This window comes from Aulostomus chinensis, chromosome 9 (assembly GCF_037954235.1).
Source record: "Aulostomus chinensis isolate RoL2024-O1b breed Wild chromosome 9, RoL_Achi_v1.0, whole genome shotgun sequence".
NCBI lineage: Eukaryota > Metazoa > Chordata > Actinopteri > Syngnathiformes > Aulostomidae > Aulostomus > Aulostomus chinensis.
Window position 1 is genome coordinate 15,994,226 of NC_141328.1, and position 20,546 is coordinate 16,014,771.

Genomic DNA, 20,546 nt, shown 5'->3' on the forward strand with positions numbered 1-20,546 from the left:
CTCCTCTCCTCCTCTGCCTAACATCTCATTGTCTCTTGTGTTCTCTTTGTACATTTTTTCACTGAAGAAACATTGCAGAAGAAAGTCAACCAAGCACCTAGTATGACAGGATTATTGAAATTTTGTTACACATATATTATGAAAACTTTCTCATGATTCCACTCTCTTATTCTTTGAATCAACTCACTAAAACCTCAACCACCCCTTCACCTCCACTTCCCCTCTCCTCCTCCTCCTCTCTCTCTGTCCTCCCACCAATCCAACGAACTCTAAGTAGAGGGCACAGCAGAGGCCGAGCATTCTTGCCTCCTGAGCCAATACGCAGCCGGAGAGCACACACACGCACACGCACACACACGCACACACACGCACGCACGCACACACAGGCGCGCACATGCACACACCTTCCACCCTTGTCAGAGCAGAGTTTGGAAGTGAGAAACATGGCTCCCCGTGTTCACTGAACTGTGTGAACAATAACAGATAACAGGAACAAGAGGACAGAAGGTGCAGACGGACAGGACACCCCACTAAAACACGCGCGGGCACATGCATGCACACGCGCGCACATACTCACACACACACACACACACACACACACACACACAAACAGACCTCAGGAAGAGAAAAGAAATACAAGGAGATTGGAGCGATAAGTCCATTGCACGGGCCGGTGACATCATACCTTTAAAATCTTGAAGGCGCGGTCATGACGTCAGTCATGTAAAAGGAGGCACCGAGCAAAGAAAAGAGAGTTACACCCCCTGCACCTCTGATGCTTAACCCGTTTACCAATTAAGGCTCTCGCAGTAGAGGACACGGAGAGAGAGAGAGAGAGGAGCAGAAAAGAGACACCGAGCGGAGGGACTATCTCTTTCTTTCTTTCTCTGCGCTAACAGCACAGCTCATCTCCCCCACTGGGTCTGCGCGTGGGGAGGGAGATCCGGGACCTCCGTGCTGCACACACACGCACACACACGCACACACACCATCAGTGTGCGAAGTAACTTCTGGCTGTTGACTGCACGCACTGGACACACCTCAGGATCGCATGTAAGTTCTAACGGGAGTGAGTGTGTGATTTTGACGTGATGAAAGAACCGTTGACAGAAGTCCCGGGTACGCGATGAGAGCGGATGACATGAATTTTTCTGTGAGGTATGATTGTGTGTGACAGCTCGGCGGGTGTCTGCGGACCGGGAGGGATAGAGGGAGAGAGCATTGGGGGCTGCCACGCCTCGCGTACCGCTGTCTTTAGCCGTTTTTAATGGACTTTCTGGCCAGATTTATGGAGGCAGATATCTGGGTGTCCACTGGGGGGGGGGGGGGGGGGGGTAGCCATCCTTAGCAGGCTAGAGATGATTTACAACTCCGCAGCTCCTTCCATCTCTCACTCCTGTCACTTTGTTTATGCGGCGCGGGAGCGTCAGCAGCGGACTGCAATGTCTCCCGGGTGTCCGCCGAGCTACAATTAGGGGCTCCGCACCAAATAAGGTAATACACGGACACTGACAGCTTTTTTACCGGGTGGCCAAACGGTTGTCGCTTGCGCCCTCCGCCGCCCACAGCGGGATCCACACGCGCCACTCAAAAAGTTTTGCTCACGCTAAAGGGTGTTATTATTCCTCTATTATGCTATTTGTTTGTTTGTTTTTAAAAGGAGAAACTAGAGGAGAGTCCGATAAGTTCCTCGTTAACTGCATTTTAAAGAACTTGGATGTGTCATCAAACGCTCCAATCAACAGAGGGGCAGCAAACTGAGGTGCAAATTAACAGGTGACAAAAAGGGATAAAAGACAGGAAAATAATAAAAAGGGAAATGTCATCAGAGGAAGCCAGACAGAGCCACTACCAATAGCCAACTTTAGCCTCCACGCTATCAAATGGAGATACAAGAACAGTAATGTACTTTTAAGTACAGTTTGGAAGATTTTGTTGTTGTTGTTGAATTTGCTGTCAGCATCTTCCTGTTCGGTCTGACTTATTCATCCCTGATCACCACGGCTGCATTAAATGTTGGCGTTCACAATGAAAGATAGAATGCAGACTTGATAGGTTTCTATCATGTCTGTAAAATATTTTTGAATGTGTTTTGGTTTCACCTTGAAATTACTCATGATGTGGCATGACCACCAGTGAAACTCACTAGAAGGCAGACATGGTACTATCAGCATGCCATTGGTATTTTGGTCATTGTTTAATGTATCAGCATGGCTAGGATGGACTCAGTTTTGTCTCTTCTCCGCTCATCATTGGTTTTGTTTGTTAAGGAAACAATATGGTAAATATCCAAAGTTGATGGTTTTGTACGAACATCAACAGCTATTGGCCATGTCAGTTGTAAACATACTGGATATTTGTTAAAAAAAAAAAAGTAATCCCATACGCTTTCATTTCAGTCATTTCATCACATCTCAAGTCTTTGGTCTCAAGTCGCAAATCCAATTTCAACTTGATCTTTTTCCCCCTCAGCAACGTCGATCTAATCAAGCTGATGTCCCGCAAAGCTGGGTAGCATGCTAACATCAAAGTGATGGTTACGTGAAGTCTGCTGACCTCGACATTACTGTTGTGACTTATATATTCAGATGCATTTTCAGGTGCCTGATAAAGCTTAATGTGGTCTACAGCGTCCTTTGTTTTGCAGTGCATTATATTGCAAATGTTGCAAATACAGTAGCGGTTATTATGGGGGTTTTTTAGAGGCAAAAGTTAGCAGTAATGGGGCAGTTGGGCTGCAGTACCCCTGTGACCACACCCACCTGACTGATGTGTAAGGACATGCATGATGCCGGGGAATGACATTGAGCTTGTCGGGTATTTCGTTAATGTTAATGTGCCTGAATTCAAGTCAAATCTCAAGTCTTTGGAGGATGAGTCCAAGTCAAATCTCAAGTCACAAATTAACCAATGACACGATTCCAAGTCCCAGACTGGAGTCTTCATCTATGCGGACCAGCGACGTGGTTGGTTTTGGTATAATGCGAATAGTTAAAGCGTTCAAACGCCACTGTTCTTGAAGAGAATGAAGCTCTTTTATTCTCAGACTGAATGTAACCTGCAGCAGAGCAGTGCCGTCCTGCCTCCTCTGGCTGCCAGTTTTATAGTGAGGTCATCGCATTCCTGAACACAGTTGAGAAAAATGTGTGTGTTTTCACGTTGCTGTCTTTAGAAGTTTACTGAGTGACCGGTGAGTTTGGGAGAGATTCAGGTGACGTCTTGGTTTCGCAACAGACCTGATAAGAGGGGATGAAAGCTTCAAACAGAGAAGAGTGGAGGAGGGGGGGGGGGTAGAATAAATGTGTCCCTATTTGACACTTCTTCGCCTACTTGTGCCCATCATAGTGGAAAGTTGGTACTTTGGTTGAATCTGTACACTTGACTCACTCTGTGCTAGTTCTGTGGTTAGCAGCGCTGCTTGCAGTCTTCATCTGACTTCCTCAGCTTTGATGCTGCAGGGTGTGGTGGGTGATGTTGGCGTGGCAGGCTGACACGGTAATCATACCGCCTCTGCAGTTTAGTTTACCTTTATTTCAAAAATGAACTAAATTAATTGTAAGTCCGCACAGTCACATAGCTTTTTGTCACGTGATCATGACGTTTCCCCTCTCCTCACCGTGCTTGCATCACTGTTTATTATGTTCTTATCACATCATTCTGCTTGAAACCAAAATATTGACTTTACAATTTCAACTTTTTTTTTCGTACATTGCAGTCGTTCCAAAACTTTTTAAAGAGGTGTTCCTCCTGAAACACCCAACCTACTGCTGCACGCCCCCTCACCCGCGGCACTAGCATGGCTACGCTACTACCGTTAACATTAATGTAAGCAGAGGAAGAGTAGGAGAATTTTTTTGGTGTACCACCTGGTATAGCAGTTCATACCCAAGTCGGGGAATCGTGTCTATTTATTCTATGCAAAGGAAACTGCTGAGAGAAGACAGTAACAAGAAATGAAGGTGAGAAATGTGCGGCCAGAATCAACAGACCCTGTGGTTATGTTTCATGCATCTCCATCATTAGGGCGTTGTCTATGTACTATTGAAAGAAGTCGTGAGATACTTATGTCAAAGTTGCAATATCATGCAATTAATCTTTACAAGTAAACGTTTTTTATTCAAAATTTGACTGTGCAAAAGTGCCATCAGCATGAAATTAAAAAAACAACAACAACTGATTTCTTAGCAACATGTCCTTCAAACAAAATGACCATAAGTCATTTTTTCCAACCCAGCGTGTGTCTTTAAATATTGTGCTTTCTGAAACCATCAGGGTGGAAAAACGATGACGTCAGCACTATGGTTCAAGCCTGGTTAGCTTTAGGGAGAGATCGTGGCTTTGGTTCCCATAAGCACGTTGGTCAAAAAGACAACGGGACAATCACAATTTGGGGAGAAAATAAAATTTCTTGGATGTAGACATGAAATGTACAGGAGTTGCAATTGCTTGACCAACACTCCTCCAATCCCTCCCCTGTGTGCTTACTTTGTCATTATATAAATACGTCATACGTCAGTATATCACAGTAGCAATGCTAACGTCTTTTCCTGACTTGGAGGATCCAACAGACTTTGGCTGGAACCACCCCAGGAGTCGTTATGTGAAAAAATATTTTTCATCTCACTCAAGCAGCTGATGATATAAGTGTTGAAAAAAAAAAGGCCTTAAAACACTTGGCATTGCAATAATAGACTCAAACGAATGATGTTGGCGATGTTGACTGATGTTTCCAGGCAACAGCACTTTTGTGGGTAAGGGTGGAACCAACTGGTGATGCAAATAGGAAATCCTCCATAGACCAGAACGTCTCATAGAACAATGCTAAATTGGCCTTCGCGGGCTGTGAGGGACTCGCCTCTTATGGCCATGTCACTGGAAGGACACTACCCCTGAAGTGAGACAAGGCTGTCCATTGTTTTCAGCTGCTTGCCAGACTGGAGAACTTGTGACACTATCAAGGAGTTTTATAGCAAAAAACGCATCGTAAAAATGATTGTTCTGAAAATCTGAAGTCTTAATTCTATAAAGTCACTTTCCTCAGCAGATTTTTATTCTCCTTGTGTGGTCTTACTGCGTGATTATATGGCTGCTTGGGTTATTTGACTCATGTTTATTTCAACAAAAGCACATTCCTGGAAACACACATACACACACACACACACACACACACATATATATATATATATATATATATATATATATATATATATATATATATAATTTATTTATATGTGTGTGTGGATGTTTGTGGTTTCTTTATTACTTCATATGGAAACAAGGGAAAAAAATCTCCCTGTTGCAGTTCTTCTTTCTTACATACATTTCATATTATTATTATTATTATTGAAAAATAACAACAATAAAAATGATAACTTCAATCTATACAGTGCCTTTCAAGACAACCAAGGGGAAAAAACTAACATATTTAACGAGATGAAAATACATCTGCCCATGTTTTACTAAATAATGAGATAACATTTTTATTAATTCAGCCCTCTTTTTCTGAATTTACAAGGTAATTCTATATTCAATTCAGAAAAACAAGGCATTTATTCATGATTACTCATCGGTTTGATTCAGGAAAAGAGGGGGATTTTTTTTTTCCTCATTTGAATGCAAAACATTCCACAGATTCACAAACGCTAGCATTAAATAACAAGTCTGTTTGTGCAAGCGTTTTTGAATCTATGGAAGGTATTGCATTCGACTGAGAAAAATAATCCCTCTTGTGTTTTCTGGATCAAACACTAGGGGGAGACAGAACACAAGCCAACAGGCCAGTACCGTCTTCAGATGCTGAGACAATTTGCTCAGTACTAAAGATAGTTAGATCTTTCTTTTTTGTTGCATTTGTCTCCTTTTTGTAAATTTCAATAAAACAGTAGCACTTTCTGTGCTGTCCCTCTGTGTATCATGCTCTTTTATTGTCTGTGATCATATCCTAATCATAAATGATTTTCGTAAGATTTAAATTGAAACTATGACAGAAATAAAATAGTTTTGAAAATTTTACATGTAAAGAAATCTGTAAAAGGGAGAAAATTAAACAGCGTCTGGCATCAGAGCTGGGTTGCTGAACAGATAAAATCCTTAATGGTACCAGGAACGTTAAAATGTAAAACTTTAAACCTTTAAATTTGTGTGTGTGTGTGTGTGTGTGTGTGTGTGTGTGTGTGTGTGTGTGTGTGTGTGTGTGCATGTGTTAATGGAGCTGTTTTATTGAGGTGGTATTAAGGCTGGAGTCTCCGGGGTGGCTGGAGTGAGGGGGCATTCTTCAGATTCTCCCCTGACCAGACATACACACACACACACACACACACACACACAGACAAAAGAAAAAAAAGCAAAAGCATTCTGGATGACTGCAGGCCATACCATGGCTCCTGGCACATGAGCTCCTTATTTAGTCAAGAAAGCTGCAGTCACTCTGTTACTCACACAATGAAAAAGACTGTTACATGTGTTTGTGTGTGTGTGTGTGTGTTTGTGTGTGTTTGTGTGTGTGTTGAGATTTGCAAATGAGTTTATCTTTAATAGGTGTGTTTATAAAGTTGGAAGTTTGTATAGATTGAGATAGAGAGATATTGACTTGTAAATCAAGCTCCTGAATCGGCAACAATTCTAATTCTGCAGGTCAACAGCATCTTTCACTGGAACCCTCCCCCTCCCCCCCGCCTGTTAAATACACTTTTTCTGTAACAACAAGTTCCTCCAGGCTATAAAAAGATTTCAGTTAAACATTGTAAACCAACTTTTTGCAACTCAAAAGGCTGAGTAGTTAAAAGTAAAGTGATGTTTATCCCTAATACAGGCAGACTGGCCCTATGCCAAGAAAATATTTCTCACAAGGCCACAAGTCGTAAAACATGGAACCCTGAAAGAACTTTTAGTGACAATAAGACAACCCCACTATCAGATTTGGAGTGAGCGTCCACTGTTGTGATGTCATTAGCAGACTGAGTGTACAATTCCTTTTTGGTGTGTACAGAGAGGACAAACACAGGAGGTGGATGAGACTGGTGTCTAGACGCTGAGTGTCAGTCAGAGTCCCACTACAGCCTCTTTAAAGATAAGACTGCACATGCAGCGCGTCAACGTCACACGCAAACACAGACACAGCAATAAAGATATGAAAGCGGGCACACTCAAGTATAATATACACAACCGCACGGGCAAACAACCATGTGGCCTTGAGAATCACTGATATTGCAAATATTTATTTGGCCGCCACCTGCTGGGAATCACAAACAGCGACCCTGCCGGCGACCCTACATGGTAGATTGGTTTTCCGAGCTTGTGGGTGTATAAAGCACTTAGAATTAATAAAACAAAAAAAGACAATCATGAGGTAAAAAAATTCTTTCCATTCCAGTTGTCCAACATAGCCACATAATTGCTGTAGCAAATGAGGGGTGGAAGGAGATGGTAACAATCAAGTATAAATGGAGGTGAGAATGAGGTAGTGGATTCGTGCTGATTCAGCATTTTCATTGTGTTTGACCTTATTCACAATCTCAAGAAGACTGCAGCCTCTTTATTTGGTACATCAAATTCCAAAACATGCTATGAAATGGAACGTTTTGTTATCACATTGGAATTCCACAATGACTGATTTTTATCATTAAATAATTAAATTACCAAGACAATGATGATCATGGAAAAAAACTTATAATGGATGAAAAAATCATTAGAGTTACTTTAAAAGTCCTTTATTAATCAAGGGGGAAGCCTGGTGGTGGTGTTGGGGCCTGCTTTCCCTCTTCACAGCCAAATAAACATTGAAAATTGTCAATTAAATGTTAAAAAAATTATTTGTACCATTTTTAAAGAAAGGGAATTTGCCACGAAAAGGGTGATTAGCACAATTTTATGACATTATTTGATCTACACATACATTTTTTTATTGATTGCTAGTGTTGAGATTCAAATTTTAAGGTGTTTGATAGGTGCCGTCAGTCAGTCAAATGTCCCTAATTATAAGAATCCATTGGGTTCATCCTGGGGGTCTAGACAAATGATTTTTGAGGGGGGCTTGTCTGACAAAGCATAATAGGATTGTTTTGTTTTTTTAAATGTCCTTTAGAAAAATTGAAAATATATATAAAACCTGGACCTTTACGTGCTGCATTTCAGCCAAATCAAATGACCATCGGAGGCAGTCACTCAATCTACCACTAGAAGGGAGACTTTTCCTTTGCTTGAGGGCTCCAAATCACTAAAATTACTAGACAGTCCAGAACATGAGGAGCTGTAAAAAAAAAAAAAAAAAATGTGGGTCAGCTCTGTCCCAGGATTGGGAGTCCTTTGCGTGACGAGCCCCGTTCGCCTGCGCACTTTCACCCAAAATGACTCCCTTTTCTGCTTTTCACGGTCTCAACCGCCTACTTTCTCTGCGAAATCTCTATCTCCGGGCTATAAGTCTCTCTCACACGTTCACTGCATTCTTTCTTTCTCGGTTCTCCCCACACAGACGAGCTCGAAAGTGTGAGTGAAAGAGGGAGCGGCACACCAAGTTGAGCTGACTCCACCCAGAAAACAGCCAGCGAACCGAGAGACAGCCGACACCATAAAAATGAGTGGTTCCCACCCCCGGCTCCACCAGAGCGCCGCGCCCGCTCCTAACGCTCTCTCCACGGACAAGGACGCAGAAATGCCCGCCACGGAGAAGGACCTGGCCGAGGATGCGCCATGGAAGAAGATCCAGCAGAACACCTTCACCCGTTGGTGTAACGAGCACCTGAAATGCGTCAACAAGCGAATCGGCAACTTGCAGACGGACCTCAGCGATGGGCTGCGGCTCATCGGGCTCCTGGAGGTCCTGTCCCAGAAGAAGATGTTCCGAAAGTACAACCAGAGGCCCACCTTCCGCCAAATGCAGCTGGAGAACGTGTCGGTGGCCCTGGAGTTTCTGGACAAGGAGAACATCAAGCTAGTGTCCATAGGTTGGTCAAACACACACACACACACAGACACACACACACACACACACACACACACATACACGAATACGCGCGACTGTTGCAAGCACTACAGGCACACTGAAGTGGAATGAATGAGTGCCAGGATGTTCCTCTCCCACTTACATTCAGGTGGCCTCCTTTCTCTCTTCATGTGTTTGCAATGTATTTAATTTTTAAAGGAATCCTCCAGAGCGGGACTAGTTTGCCTGCCTATGATTATTTAAAGGGCTGGGCATGCAAGTTGTGCATGTAGCTGCTCACCAGGACAGAAACTAGCATGTAATGAAATCCTGAGGGAAATCCTGCATTGCTTGTGACGGGGCTGTTTGATAAGCCTGACACCAAAGTTGCTGCTCTTTTGAACATTTCCGTGCGTGTGTTCAGACAGAAAGCAGACCTATCCTCTGCATCCAGGGGCTTTTTGTCTTCCACGGTCAGGATTTGAGGCGTGTTGTTTGGGAGGAGAGGGGTCACTCTCTGTAGAGGGGCCCCACGCTTTCTGTGTTCCCCTGCCGCTTGAGCTGGGCTGGGCCGGTCCCAGCCAAACTCTGTGGGCCAGGATGTAATTTAGGCCTAGTAGGCTAGGAGAGCTGATCCTGTAAACACACACACACACACACACACACACACACACACACACACACACACACACACACACACACACAGGCCTATTGTCTGTGTTCATGTCGTGCAGTGGGCTGGGGCTGGGTCTCCACTGCATTAGACAGGACTTGGCTCATGCTTGATGACAAAAAGTGGGTTTAATTGGCTTTGCCTACATGCAGCTGCTTGCTGCTAATGCCAGCTTTTTTTTGTGTTGTTTTTTTTTTTTAGTTGTTTAGCAGATGAGAAATCCACATTAGTTTCTGTAAGACAATGCTGTTGATGCATCTCTGCTTACATCACCACAGTGAACCACAGGCTCACTTTCATTTCAGTCAGGGTGGAATTTTATTTCGAAATCTCGCACGATGTTATCCCCTTCACACCTGGAGTAAAGTTAAACACCGCTCTTCCTCTCCAAGACCAAATCTGTGTCAACAGAGTGCCTGTGGTCAGATGGAAGGGAAGAGTGTGAGTGTGTGTGAATCAGACATGAGTGAGTCCCTGTCATCCCTGGAGGAATGTCTGGCTCACTTTGTGGTTTGCCCATTAACCGCTCCCGCAGCCAACAGGTGAGCTCCACACAGCTTCGCTGGTCCCGTTCTCAGATGTCAGATGAGCTTCTAATAAGTGCCCAGATTTCACAAGCCACACTCTTCTCAAAGATGATTTCAGGCCACGCCCCTTACCCATTACTAAATACGGACTTGTATTTCTCTGATATTGATGCTAACTGATTCTATGTTGTCCTGCTCTGACTCACGCTCATCTCCTTTTGACTCATTTATTGTGAAGATGAGAGGGCAGCTCGCTCTTTTTTTTCTACTTCCTCCTTTCATTGCAGTTAAGAGGACACACCCAGCCTGTAACCCTCCCTACAAATTACCAAACTACCATCACAACTCAGCATGTTGATTCATAATGTCTCTTTTCTTTTTCCTTCCCCATTTTACCTTGAACTCCCCCGACTTTGTTCTGTTCTTAAAGTATGTAATGTGATAATCTGTAACTTTTTCATGTCCACACCTCTTCCCCTCATCTTTTACTCGCTTTCTAAAAACTCTACCAGTCTGCGGCAATGTCAGTGTAACATTATTACAAGGGGTGACTTAATTAAGCTACTAATAGTGGCAATGAGTGCCCAGACATGGCCGTAAGTTAGCATTTTTGAACATTGGTTCCCTCATCGCAGAGTCAATGGATTTTCGTCAAATCCACAAGTAAATGCCACATTTGTGATTTTCAAACTGTTTTTTTCTGTCTTTTTTTTTTTTTTTAACCCTGGCAGTTAACAAGTAGCTAAATAAGACTACGAACAAGATTACGGTGAAAGCAGAAGAAGCCCGCAGCAAATTGTAATAGCGTTGAAGTCAGGTGTCCGCATCATAGATTTGTTGAAGATTATTTTACAAAAAAAGAATAAGTCCTAAACTTTTGTCTGGAACAGAGATTATTTTTAATAATTTTCCAGAATCCATTGTAAAAACAACAACATTGCTGTAGGTCAAGGGAACCCATGGTGAATCATGCTTACCTCTGATCTGACAATCAGTAAAATATACCGTATAAATGCTTGGAAAATGTCAAATGATTAAAATGACATTTCATCCAATCTAATTCCCCAATTTTGTTGATATGTGATTACATTATACAGACAAAATGTCAAACCTAGGAGCTGCTCCCATAAGGCAGTTTTCTGGAGAGGCTTAGCATAAAGACTGAAAGCAAGGTGCCCCTGCCTGCTTATAAAACTCAATTTATGATCCATTTTTATCTGGTTGTGGGCGGGGGGAAGGGGCGGGATGGGACAGCAGCCTTCGGGTGAGAGGCGGGGTTCACCCTGGATGGGTCAACAGTCCATCACAGGACCAACACATAGAGACAGACAACCATTCACACTCACAGTCACACCTACGGTCAATTTAGAGTATCAATCAGCCTCGTCCCCTCTTGATGTCTTTGGACTGTGGGAGGAAGCTGGAGTACCAGAGAGAACCCACACAGGAACAGGGAGAACATGCAGACTCGCACAGAAAGATCCTGTGATGGAGCCGGGACTCGAACCAGGAACCTTCTTGCTGTGAGGCAACAGTGCTGACCACTGCACCACCGTGCAGCCTTCAATTTATCATATATCAAATTTCTTTAATCCACTCCAAAATATACAAGGATATGTTATGTGGACTGAATGTTGGGACTGTTTAAGCCAACGGCTAATTCATCAATGAGGACAACACTCCAACCACAAGATGGCTTCTCTGACGCCTTGTCATTTTTGCACATTACTGTATTCTTATATGAATCAAACAAAGGAGATGTAACATTAGAAGACTTGAGACAACTTTTCTTTATCTGTAACCTTTGTACACAGCATGACAGGATAGGGTTTCCAGTCTTTATGCTAAGCTAACTGTATTGGTGGCTTCATATTTTGAAACGAATGTTAGTTTTCTCATCAAAGCTGACAAAGTCAGTTTCATAAAATAAATGTTTAAACATTTAAATGTAAAAATGGTATATAGATTGGTATTTTCCCCTCTAAACTGTACTGCCAATTTATAGCCCTTTAATATCAAGTACCATACAAGTACCAGCTTGAATTTCCATCACATTAGCATCTGAGATGACATTTAATTTCTTGATTCATCCTTCGTGATACCACAGGATCTCACAGTAGTTAGCAAGCTTAGCTCTGCCCGGTTGTATTTCAACTACATTCCCACCCAGAAAACACTCAGTGCTGTAATGAGGATTCAGCACAACAGGTAATCTCTCTTTCTGCACTTTTGACAAAAGCCCACATGATCTGGCACCAACACCAGACCCATGATTACTGATGCATCCTCGGCAGAGTCCACATCCGTTCAGTAAAGGGTAAAGTGAAAGGCTGCCACCTAGCAGGCTGTTGGGTGAATGGAGCTCCAGAGCATAATCGTTCAGGCTGTCTGTTGTCTGTTGCAAAGTCTGCGTGATTATAGCTGTTTCTTAAATGTATCTAGTCCTTTAAACTTTGTGCCCTGAGAGGAAATTCCTTCTGAGCTCTGTTCTACTTTTATGGAGATGAACTGTTTGCATGTTCCACCGGCATCATCACACCCATGTTTGAACAAGCTGAATCATTCCACATGGCATCATCCTGCTTGTGCATCTGCAATGAAGCTTAAACACACACTTGCAGTTAAGCAGATAGTTTACAGCGGATGCTTTGTCAGCTACTTGTCAGCAGCATCTTGTCTTCCAGCCCAAGTTTTAACAACACTTCATAAAATTTTATCTCTGTTTGACTGGACGTGTGCGGAGGTTGTTGAAACAGGAAGATTACAGCGATGGTGCCAAACTCTTCCCATCATCCACACAGGCAGGAACAGTGATGCAACTTTGTGCCGGGTTACTCTCCTGTCTTTGCCCTGGAGCCGAGCATGCAGGTTGAAACAGACATCTGTGTGGCAACAGCCAGCCTGTCTTCTCCTGTTAGTGTTTCATAATAAAGTGATGTGCTCTGTATTACCGAGCCCAGGATGAAAACCGCTTGTTCTTACAGGTTGTCCATAAGAAAGTGTTGGCTTAAGAAATGGAGGCTTGTGTTGGCAAAGACCTCAAGCTATGATTTTATAGCAATATTGCAATGTGATATCAACATTAATGGTTTGAATATAAATACAGTATTTTTTGGGGGGGGGGGGGGCGGGGCGCAAAATATTGCTACATTCATTTTATTGCCCAGGCGTAATGTGTCCTGAGGCATTCCAGACAAGGAAATGGCATGAAAATATATAAATTCAGATAGTTTTAGTTGTTTTGGTAGTGGTTCACAGACGTATATATTTTGGTTAACACTGGCTAGCTATGAACAATGTGGCGGAAAAGGCCCTTTGACCATGTAGCTAGAGTAGGGGTGTCTGATATGATGTTAATAGATCAACAAAACATTAGAACATCTCGATCTGAGATGACGGAGAGATCCATAGTATCGCGATACTTTTTGTCCGGTGCTTGATTTAGCAAATGCATGATGAGCAGCAGCAGTTGCTTTCAGTTTAACTGAATGTTTTATGTTTACATCATGCATTCTTTTGTAGCTCTACTGGTACCGTTAAAATATGTTCAGTTTCTCTCAAACTCCCCCTCCAAAAACGTGGTAATCGGGTCCTTCTCAAAATTCTGACTAAACATGCGCATTTCCACAAGGATAAATGTCGCTAAGCGCTGCGGAAGTTTCTGTCCAGCAGTTTTTTTGTTTTTGTTTTTTTGTACAACGTATGAATCTTAAAAAAGTTACAGGATAATAGAAAATCACTGCTGGCTCAGCTGGATCGTCCTCTACACCCACAGAGGTGGTCTTTAGAGGGCCGTATTTCCATGAGCTTCACATAGTTGTGCTATCATAACTTTTTTGGGTGGGGTTATTGCTGTAGAAAGAGTCCTTGATGATGAGGGATCATCTTTCTTCTTGAAAACCCTACTTTTATAATAAAAGCTGCTTTCCCCACATAACCAAACATGAGTTTTTTCACAGTGAAATTTAAGGGGTGTGGAACAAAATGGAAACAGCAATACATTTTTTTTCCTTCATAGTACTGTATGTTCCAGTATGTAGTATCAATAACCTTTCCCAATAAATAAAAAAAAAAGATCTTATTGTGACCAAAGTATTGTGATGGCAGCTAAATTAATTTTATCCATTAAACTGTAAAAGTGAGTGTACAATTTTTATAGTTATTGTTCTAATAATTTTGAATGACATTGTTTTGACTCATTTGTCCATTGAGTTACCAATATAATGTCAAGTACGTAGAACGTACAAGAGCTGCACTTTCAGTGAAAAATTTGCATCAAATTGTACCCCAATAATCATAAGTGTACCATGCGGTCCTTGCCGATATGTAAACGTTACGAAATGTCTGTTTTTGCCTTGTTCTTTGATTATACCATCCGTTCAAAACTAGAATGTTTGTTTGCTGAAAGCCCTTTTTTTAAAGAACTGAACTAAGAATCCTGCAACAAGACTGCAAAAAGAACTGGCAATTCAGCATCAATATGCGTTTTGGTAAATAGGAATTTGTTGCGGAACCAAATTCCACATCGGTTTTATAGGATAATGTGTCACTTGTGTTGCTATGAGCGTTTTTCCATTTGTGTTTTAGTTTAATGTCCTACAATTAAAGCAACGATGCTACCAGGACTTAAAGCTGGATTCATCCTGTGTGCTAGAGAACGTGAGGCACATCTTAACTCTTTACACCATACAGCCTCAAATGCAACATGAATTTGATGTGGGAGAGAGTTGTGTGGTGCAGGGCAGAGAGGAATGTCGACCAGAGAGTGAGATAACGGAGAGTTGAGCTATTCTCTTTGGTTAAAATGGATCACTTCCTGCCAGCTCATGATCATTAGCATAACTTCCTGTCTGCAGAGGCGAAACGGGGACCGGTCAAGTGGATACTGGGGATTAGCAGAGTGCGCATTCTCATTCAGTCCAGTGGTATTCAAGCTATTGCATTACATCAGAGTTGGAAACATGCCTCGACACCCCATGTCTCATGTTCGGCCTTAACAGGCACTCAGTGAAGTAAGAAATAGGCCTCCTGCATTCCGCTACGTAATAGTTGTCTTTTTACAGTCAAAGTGTTTTGTATTTCTCAACCATTTTTTTTTCTGTCATCTTCTGCACATTTGGAGGATCAGTTTTTCCAGACCAACAACTATCATTTACTTGGACATATAAAACTCTCCTCTAATGGGTGATCGCAGTTGCATCCAGGAAAACCAGTTCATTAAAGCCACATGGTATTTATTAAACCTATGTCCTCTCCTCACCTCTTCACCCACTGTTTAAGCCCCTCCTAAATGACTCCTTTCACCACCACCCCCCACCCTGTCCTCATTTTTCTCTCATCCTCTCCTCATTTAAATAAACCCATCTCAGCCTGTCCTCCACGAGTGTCAGTGCAGGCTTTAAAAATGTCACACACAGCATTTTTCACTGCCTTTTTTTTCTTTCTCTATTCTCACTTGGCCTTCCACCGCCCCCCCACCTCTCCGCCTCCTTTCCCCTCCCTTCCCCTGTCCTGTCCTCTCCTCTCCTCTCTTCCCTCCTCCCTATGTCTGTAACCAGAGCCCAGGGAATGGGAGGGCTGCCAACATCCAGTTTGCTTCTGCCCTTTTAAGGCTAAAAAACCAGGAGGAACTTTTTTCCAATCACAGGGAGAGAATGAGAGCGGAGGGAGGGTGGCTGACTGGAAAGAGTAGAAAGGAACAAGAGGAAGTGTAGTAGTTCCAGTGTGGCTTGTTGCTTGAAGGAGGGAGGGAGGGAGGGAGAGAGAGAGAGCTGCAGGTCAAAGATGTTCCATTTTTGGATGTTTGATGCTGCAAGCAGCATTCTTGTTGTACACTTCAAGGAAATGTTATCGGTAGATGCGTTATTTTGTTGTGTGTTTTACACCTATCGTCATATATGCTGTTATGTTTTGGGAGAGCAATTCACAGGTCTGTGCGTGTGTGTGTTCATTCAGGCGCACGAGATAAGGGCAGTGTGGAATGTGTGACATTTCCGCAGAATGTTCTGACTGACTAGGTTTAGGTCACTCCAACCCCCGTCCAGGCACGTCTTTCTGTAGGTATGTTAATTTGTGAAAAATAAGTCCTTAAATGGTACCTGCTGGAAACAAGTTGACAAATAAGGCTTCAAAGATTTAAAATGCTGCATATTACTGTATGAAAGCATTACATGGTGAAATATCAGGATTTTCCATGGATGTATGAAGAGAACTGGATACAGGATCCAAGGGGAGCCCCCTTTCCTGTCCAAATTTGCTCAGAGGCTTAGGAGGCCAGGTTTTCAAACCAGTAGAGCAAGCACTCTTAGTTCTGAGTTCTCTAGTTCTGAGAAGAAAGCTCATGATCATGTGACATCAGGAGCAAATTCCACAATTGGCAGAACGCATGCTACCAAGCATAATACCGGATGAGCATTATTTTAATCCTTAACGCCACCTTGACATATTAGAAGAATTTGATTATCAACAAACAGTATATCATCATATTTTTTTTACACTTGTATATCTGTGTCAGAATATGCCATAAATTTCCAGTATGGGTCAAGCTCAGTTAGTGGGGGGGGTGTGTGTGCTTGTACGAAAAAGACCCCAGGAAAAAATCCTAATCTTAAAGAAAAAAACTGGGTCGGGGAAAAAAAAAAAATGAAAATGTTAATGCAATATTTAAAAATATAGATAGATATAGCAACATCTTTGCAAGAAAAGCCTTCTGTGCTCTTATTTTGAAGAAGGAACACTCTCCAGTTCTGATACATCTGGTGCTAGCAGCACCTACGCTAACCTCCTCAGGAGCCTCATTTGCAGTTTGGAACCAAGTCCCCCTGATGTCACACCTAAACCACTCCCTTATCTGCCTGACACGAGCGCATAACTGGAAGCCTGACAACATGGATTCTCACGTGATCTCATGACGGCCTAATTATGCTAATCAAGGTGTCTCACAAGGTAAACATTGACCGGTTTGCAGGCTTCACTCAGTCCCTTTTGTCTGACAACAAAATTAAAATATGTAAAACTGTGAACTACTTTTTTAGAAAATTGTCTATATTACGATGTGAGTAGGAGGGCAGCAACCACTAGTAAAATATGACATCATCTGACACAAGTCTGAACGCAAATACAATGTCACAAAAATGCCAAGTAACCACATGATCATAATGACAGTACTTGGCATCGTTTTGCGACTTTGCAAGCAGGTTTTAGCTACTTTCCACTGAAAATACAGTATATTGCAACACTGACCACCATTGTTCTCACTTGAGGATGAATCCAGGCCAACAGGCTTGAATTCCATTAAAGATTTTTAGTTTCGCAGACCAGCAGTGCATATGGCAGTTAAATGAAAATGGTCATGAATAGACTGGCTTTACTAGGATATCTTGTTTTAATGAATGTATGTCATACACACAGGAGGAAATATGTTGGTGACCTCAGGATTGTTTTGTTCTTTGTCCTACAAGATCTCGGGACTAATTTGCTCCAGATGTTGTCGTACAACCTGAATGTTGTACAGAACCTTTCATCTTGCTGATGTTTTTCACTGCGCTTTCGTCTCTCTTCTCCCCCCTCTCTCCCTCCTCCCTCCTCTCCCCACCCTGTGATGTTGGGATCAGGTCAGGCTGTGGCTCAGGGGTTGCAATGATGTCATAACAATGTCTCTTGGGGATTGGGGGGCAGAAACGAGCCAAACAGATGAGTCATGGGAGTTTTGGGGGTAAAGGGAGCATCAACCACAGACGCCCGCACATGTTCAATACCCTGGAGCCTCTCTCTCGCTCTCTCTCTCTCCCTGTGTGTGTGTGTGTGTGTGTGTGTGTGTGTGTGTGTGTGTGTTGCAGACACAAGTGCAAACACAAAGGGGCTATGAGTCAGCAGAGGGGGAGGCTGCAGCCGTCTGTGTCCGTATATGGGCTCCGTTAGCCTCGGTGCACTGTGGTCTGCCGGGAATGTGAACAGATTCCTTGCATGTTTAGCGGCTTTGTATACAAGCGGCATTCATCAAATACACCTACCCTCACTTGGCTATGTATGAGGTCAAAGCAGTGCAAAGGGCTGCATCAGTAATATGATATCAAAATCATTAAAATGTTATATGAAATCCCAGGAGCTGCAATTGTTACGAGTAAGTTTAAATTTTTATAAATGTTATTCTCCAGACATAAAAGAGCACGCTTCTTTAGTAAAGATGCAGAAAAATTGCATCATTTTATATTCTTTATCTGTCAATTTAAAAAAAAAAAAAAAACTCCCTCTCAAATTGTGAGTAATCTCCAAACACAACAATCACAGCATTTTTTTTTTAATCCAGTCCTTTAATGCGTTTTAAAAGGAATGTTTGTAATGGTTGACATAATCTCTTGCTGTAACTCAACAGCCAGCAAAATGACACTTTTCACAGATAAAAATGTTGAAATGCTCAGGAAGAGAGTATTTGTTGCGGAACTATTTTCCAGATTGTCACATCAGTTTGAATTTATATTATGGAGTGTGAACCTAATTTATGTCCTTGAGATTATTGAAGCTGATGTGACGCTTATTTAATATTGTTGACTAAAAAACACCAGATTAAGCATCCAATGTAATGCTTAGTCAGTCATTGGACCGCTCTGACCGCAAAAATACAATCTAGTCAAAATCCTGATGAGTTCGCAGCTCTTTGTTATTTCTGGGAATATTGTTGTCCCGTTCTACCACGATGATGCTTTGGTGGCTGACAGACCGCTATGTGACACACCCTTCTCTTACTGATCTACATTCCTACTGCGAGTCACAACCTGCGATACACATTTCAATCACACACCCTCCTATCAGTTTGTTCTGTCTTTAAAAAAACATTTCTGTCTCTGTCTGTCTTTCTCTCTCGTCCTGTCTCCCCGCTGCTGCCCTTTGTTTCTCTAGCAATCTCTCTTCCCCGTCTTCTTTGCTCCTGTATCACAGCGGACTGAGTGACCACTTGTTTGGTACAGCAATCCAGCTCATTCCCATGGTAATGTGACATCCAGACAGGCCTTTCCATCTGACCCTGCTTCGATTTATCACCCCGTGGAGTGTATTTTTCCACTGGGAGCAGCTGACATGTCATTTATGGCAGGCAGAGAGCACATCTTCTCCTTTGGAGCAGAAATTCAGACAAGCAGCCAGCTGAGATGTATTGGGAAATGTCTCGCATGTGGTTCTGCATGTTGGAGGGGGAGAAGAGGGGGGTGAATGCCATCTGATTTACATTTCCTTTTTTTTTTTTTTCCTCGCATTTTATTCCTGGATTGCTGCAATGCTCCTCCTCTCCCTCATGCGTCAGATCCCCCCCACCCCCTTTGGTTTAGATTTCATCTAACTCGACTTTGAAACCCGCTAAAAGCTCTGGCCAAAAGGCTCACAGACTTTCTAATACAGGTCGTATATTCAGACTTTTCAGCAGCCGAATCCCCCAACTGCAGCCCCAGCAGCTTTCAAAAGACGCTCACTTGAGAATCATCCAGAAGATTGATGTTGAGGTGCTGCTACCAACAGTTCTCCTGGTCTAGACAATGATGTAAAACAATTGATAATGTTTTGAGCTCTGTCAGAATCAAAATAGCCTTAAGATCTCCTGCCCTGCGATGTTTAAACTGAACACAGTTCGTCTCAGTTCTAGGGTTCACACCCATGTCTCCATTAACAAAACTAATCAGATCGTGTCTGTACACCCTCCATAAATAATAGAACATGGCCTCAAGTCCTCACGGGGACCAGAGGTGTAATCGCACTTCACAAGCGCGCACACACACACACACACACACACACACACACACACACACACACACACACTGCTCCACCCTTTCCTGAGGGCTGATCTTGAGATCACCCTCCTGATAAACACATCTTGTGCAACCCCCCGTGTATGTTGTTGGGTGGCGTATGCAGTTGTCCTCCTCGTGCTCAGGCTTGCTCCTGGTTGCACCACTTTTCTTCAGCTCATGGTGTTGTGAGTGGTTGTGTCCAAACACACAGAAATCCCTCAAACGCAATTTACAGCAACAAGCCGTTACTAGGTGTAGAGAACTATTGTGTCACGGAGTTGCAGTTTGGACTACCCTGCATAGAATGTCATCACTTTGCAGAGTAACGTCGGCTGTAGTGTACAACATGCATGCATGTATTTTGGATTTGTATTTTTTTCTTTTAAAACTGTCCATGTCTTTTGTAAAAACTTTCCTATTTGATCATTTATATAACTAATGATTCATCTGGAAAAATTCCCTCATGAAACTTCCTTTTCACAACTGGACTCCCCCCTCCTGATAAGCTAGATTCATTTTAAGCCAAGACATGAAACCGTTGAAGAAATAGAAACTTTATTGAATAGAATGTGTACTAGTACAGACTATAAAGGATAAGGCAAGTTTTTCTTTTCATTTTATGGAACCTTTTGACACACACAAGGATC

At 42.6% G+C, this 20,546-nt stretch overlaps 1 protein-coding gene across 7 annotated transcripts in view; it reads left to right on the forward strand.

Annotated features, from left to right (window-relative positions):
* The first annotated feature begins 804 nt into the window (after positions 1–804).
* flna (filamin A, alpha (actin binding protein 280)) overlaps positions 805–20,546 on the forward strand; it is a 48,785-nt gene continuing 29,043 nt past the window's right edge. For 4 of the 7 annotated variants that reach the window (XM_086213951.1, XM_086213954.1, XM_086213952.1 and 1 more), the window contains exons 1-2: positions 806–1,053; positions 8,471–8,942. In XM_086213951.1, the coding sequence (XP_086070077.1) occupies positions 8,573–8,942 (370 nt within the window). In that variant the 5' untranslated portion in view covers positions 806–1,053; positions 8,471–8,572. Of the gene's footprint in view, positions 1,054–8,470; positions 8,943–20,546 lie in introns of all 7 variants that reach the window. The other 3 variants (XM_086213948.1, XM_086213950.1, XM_086213949.1) reach the window with 1 other exon arrangement.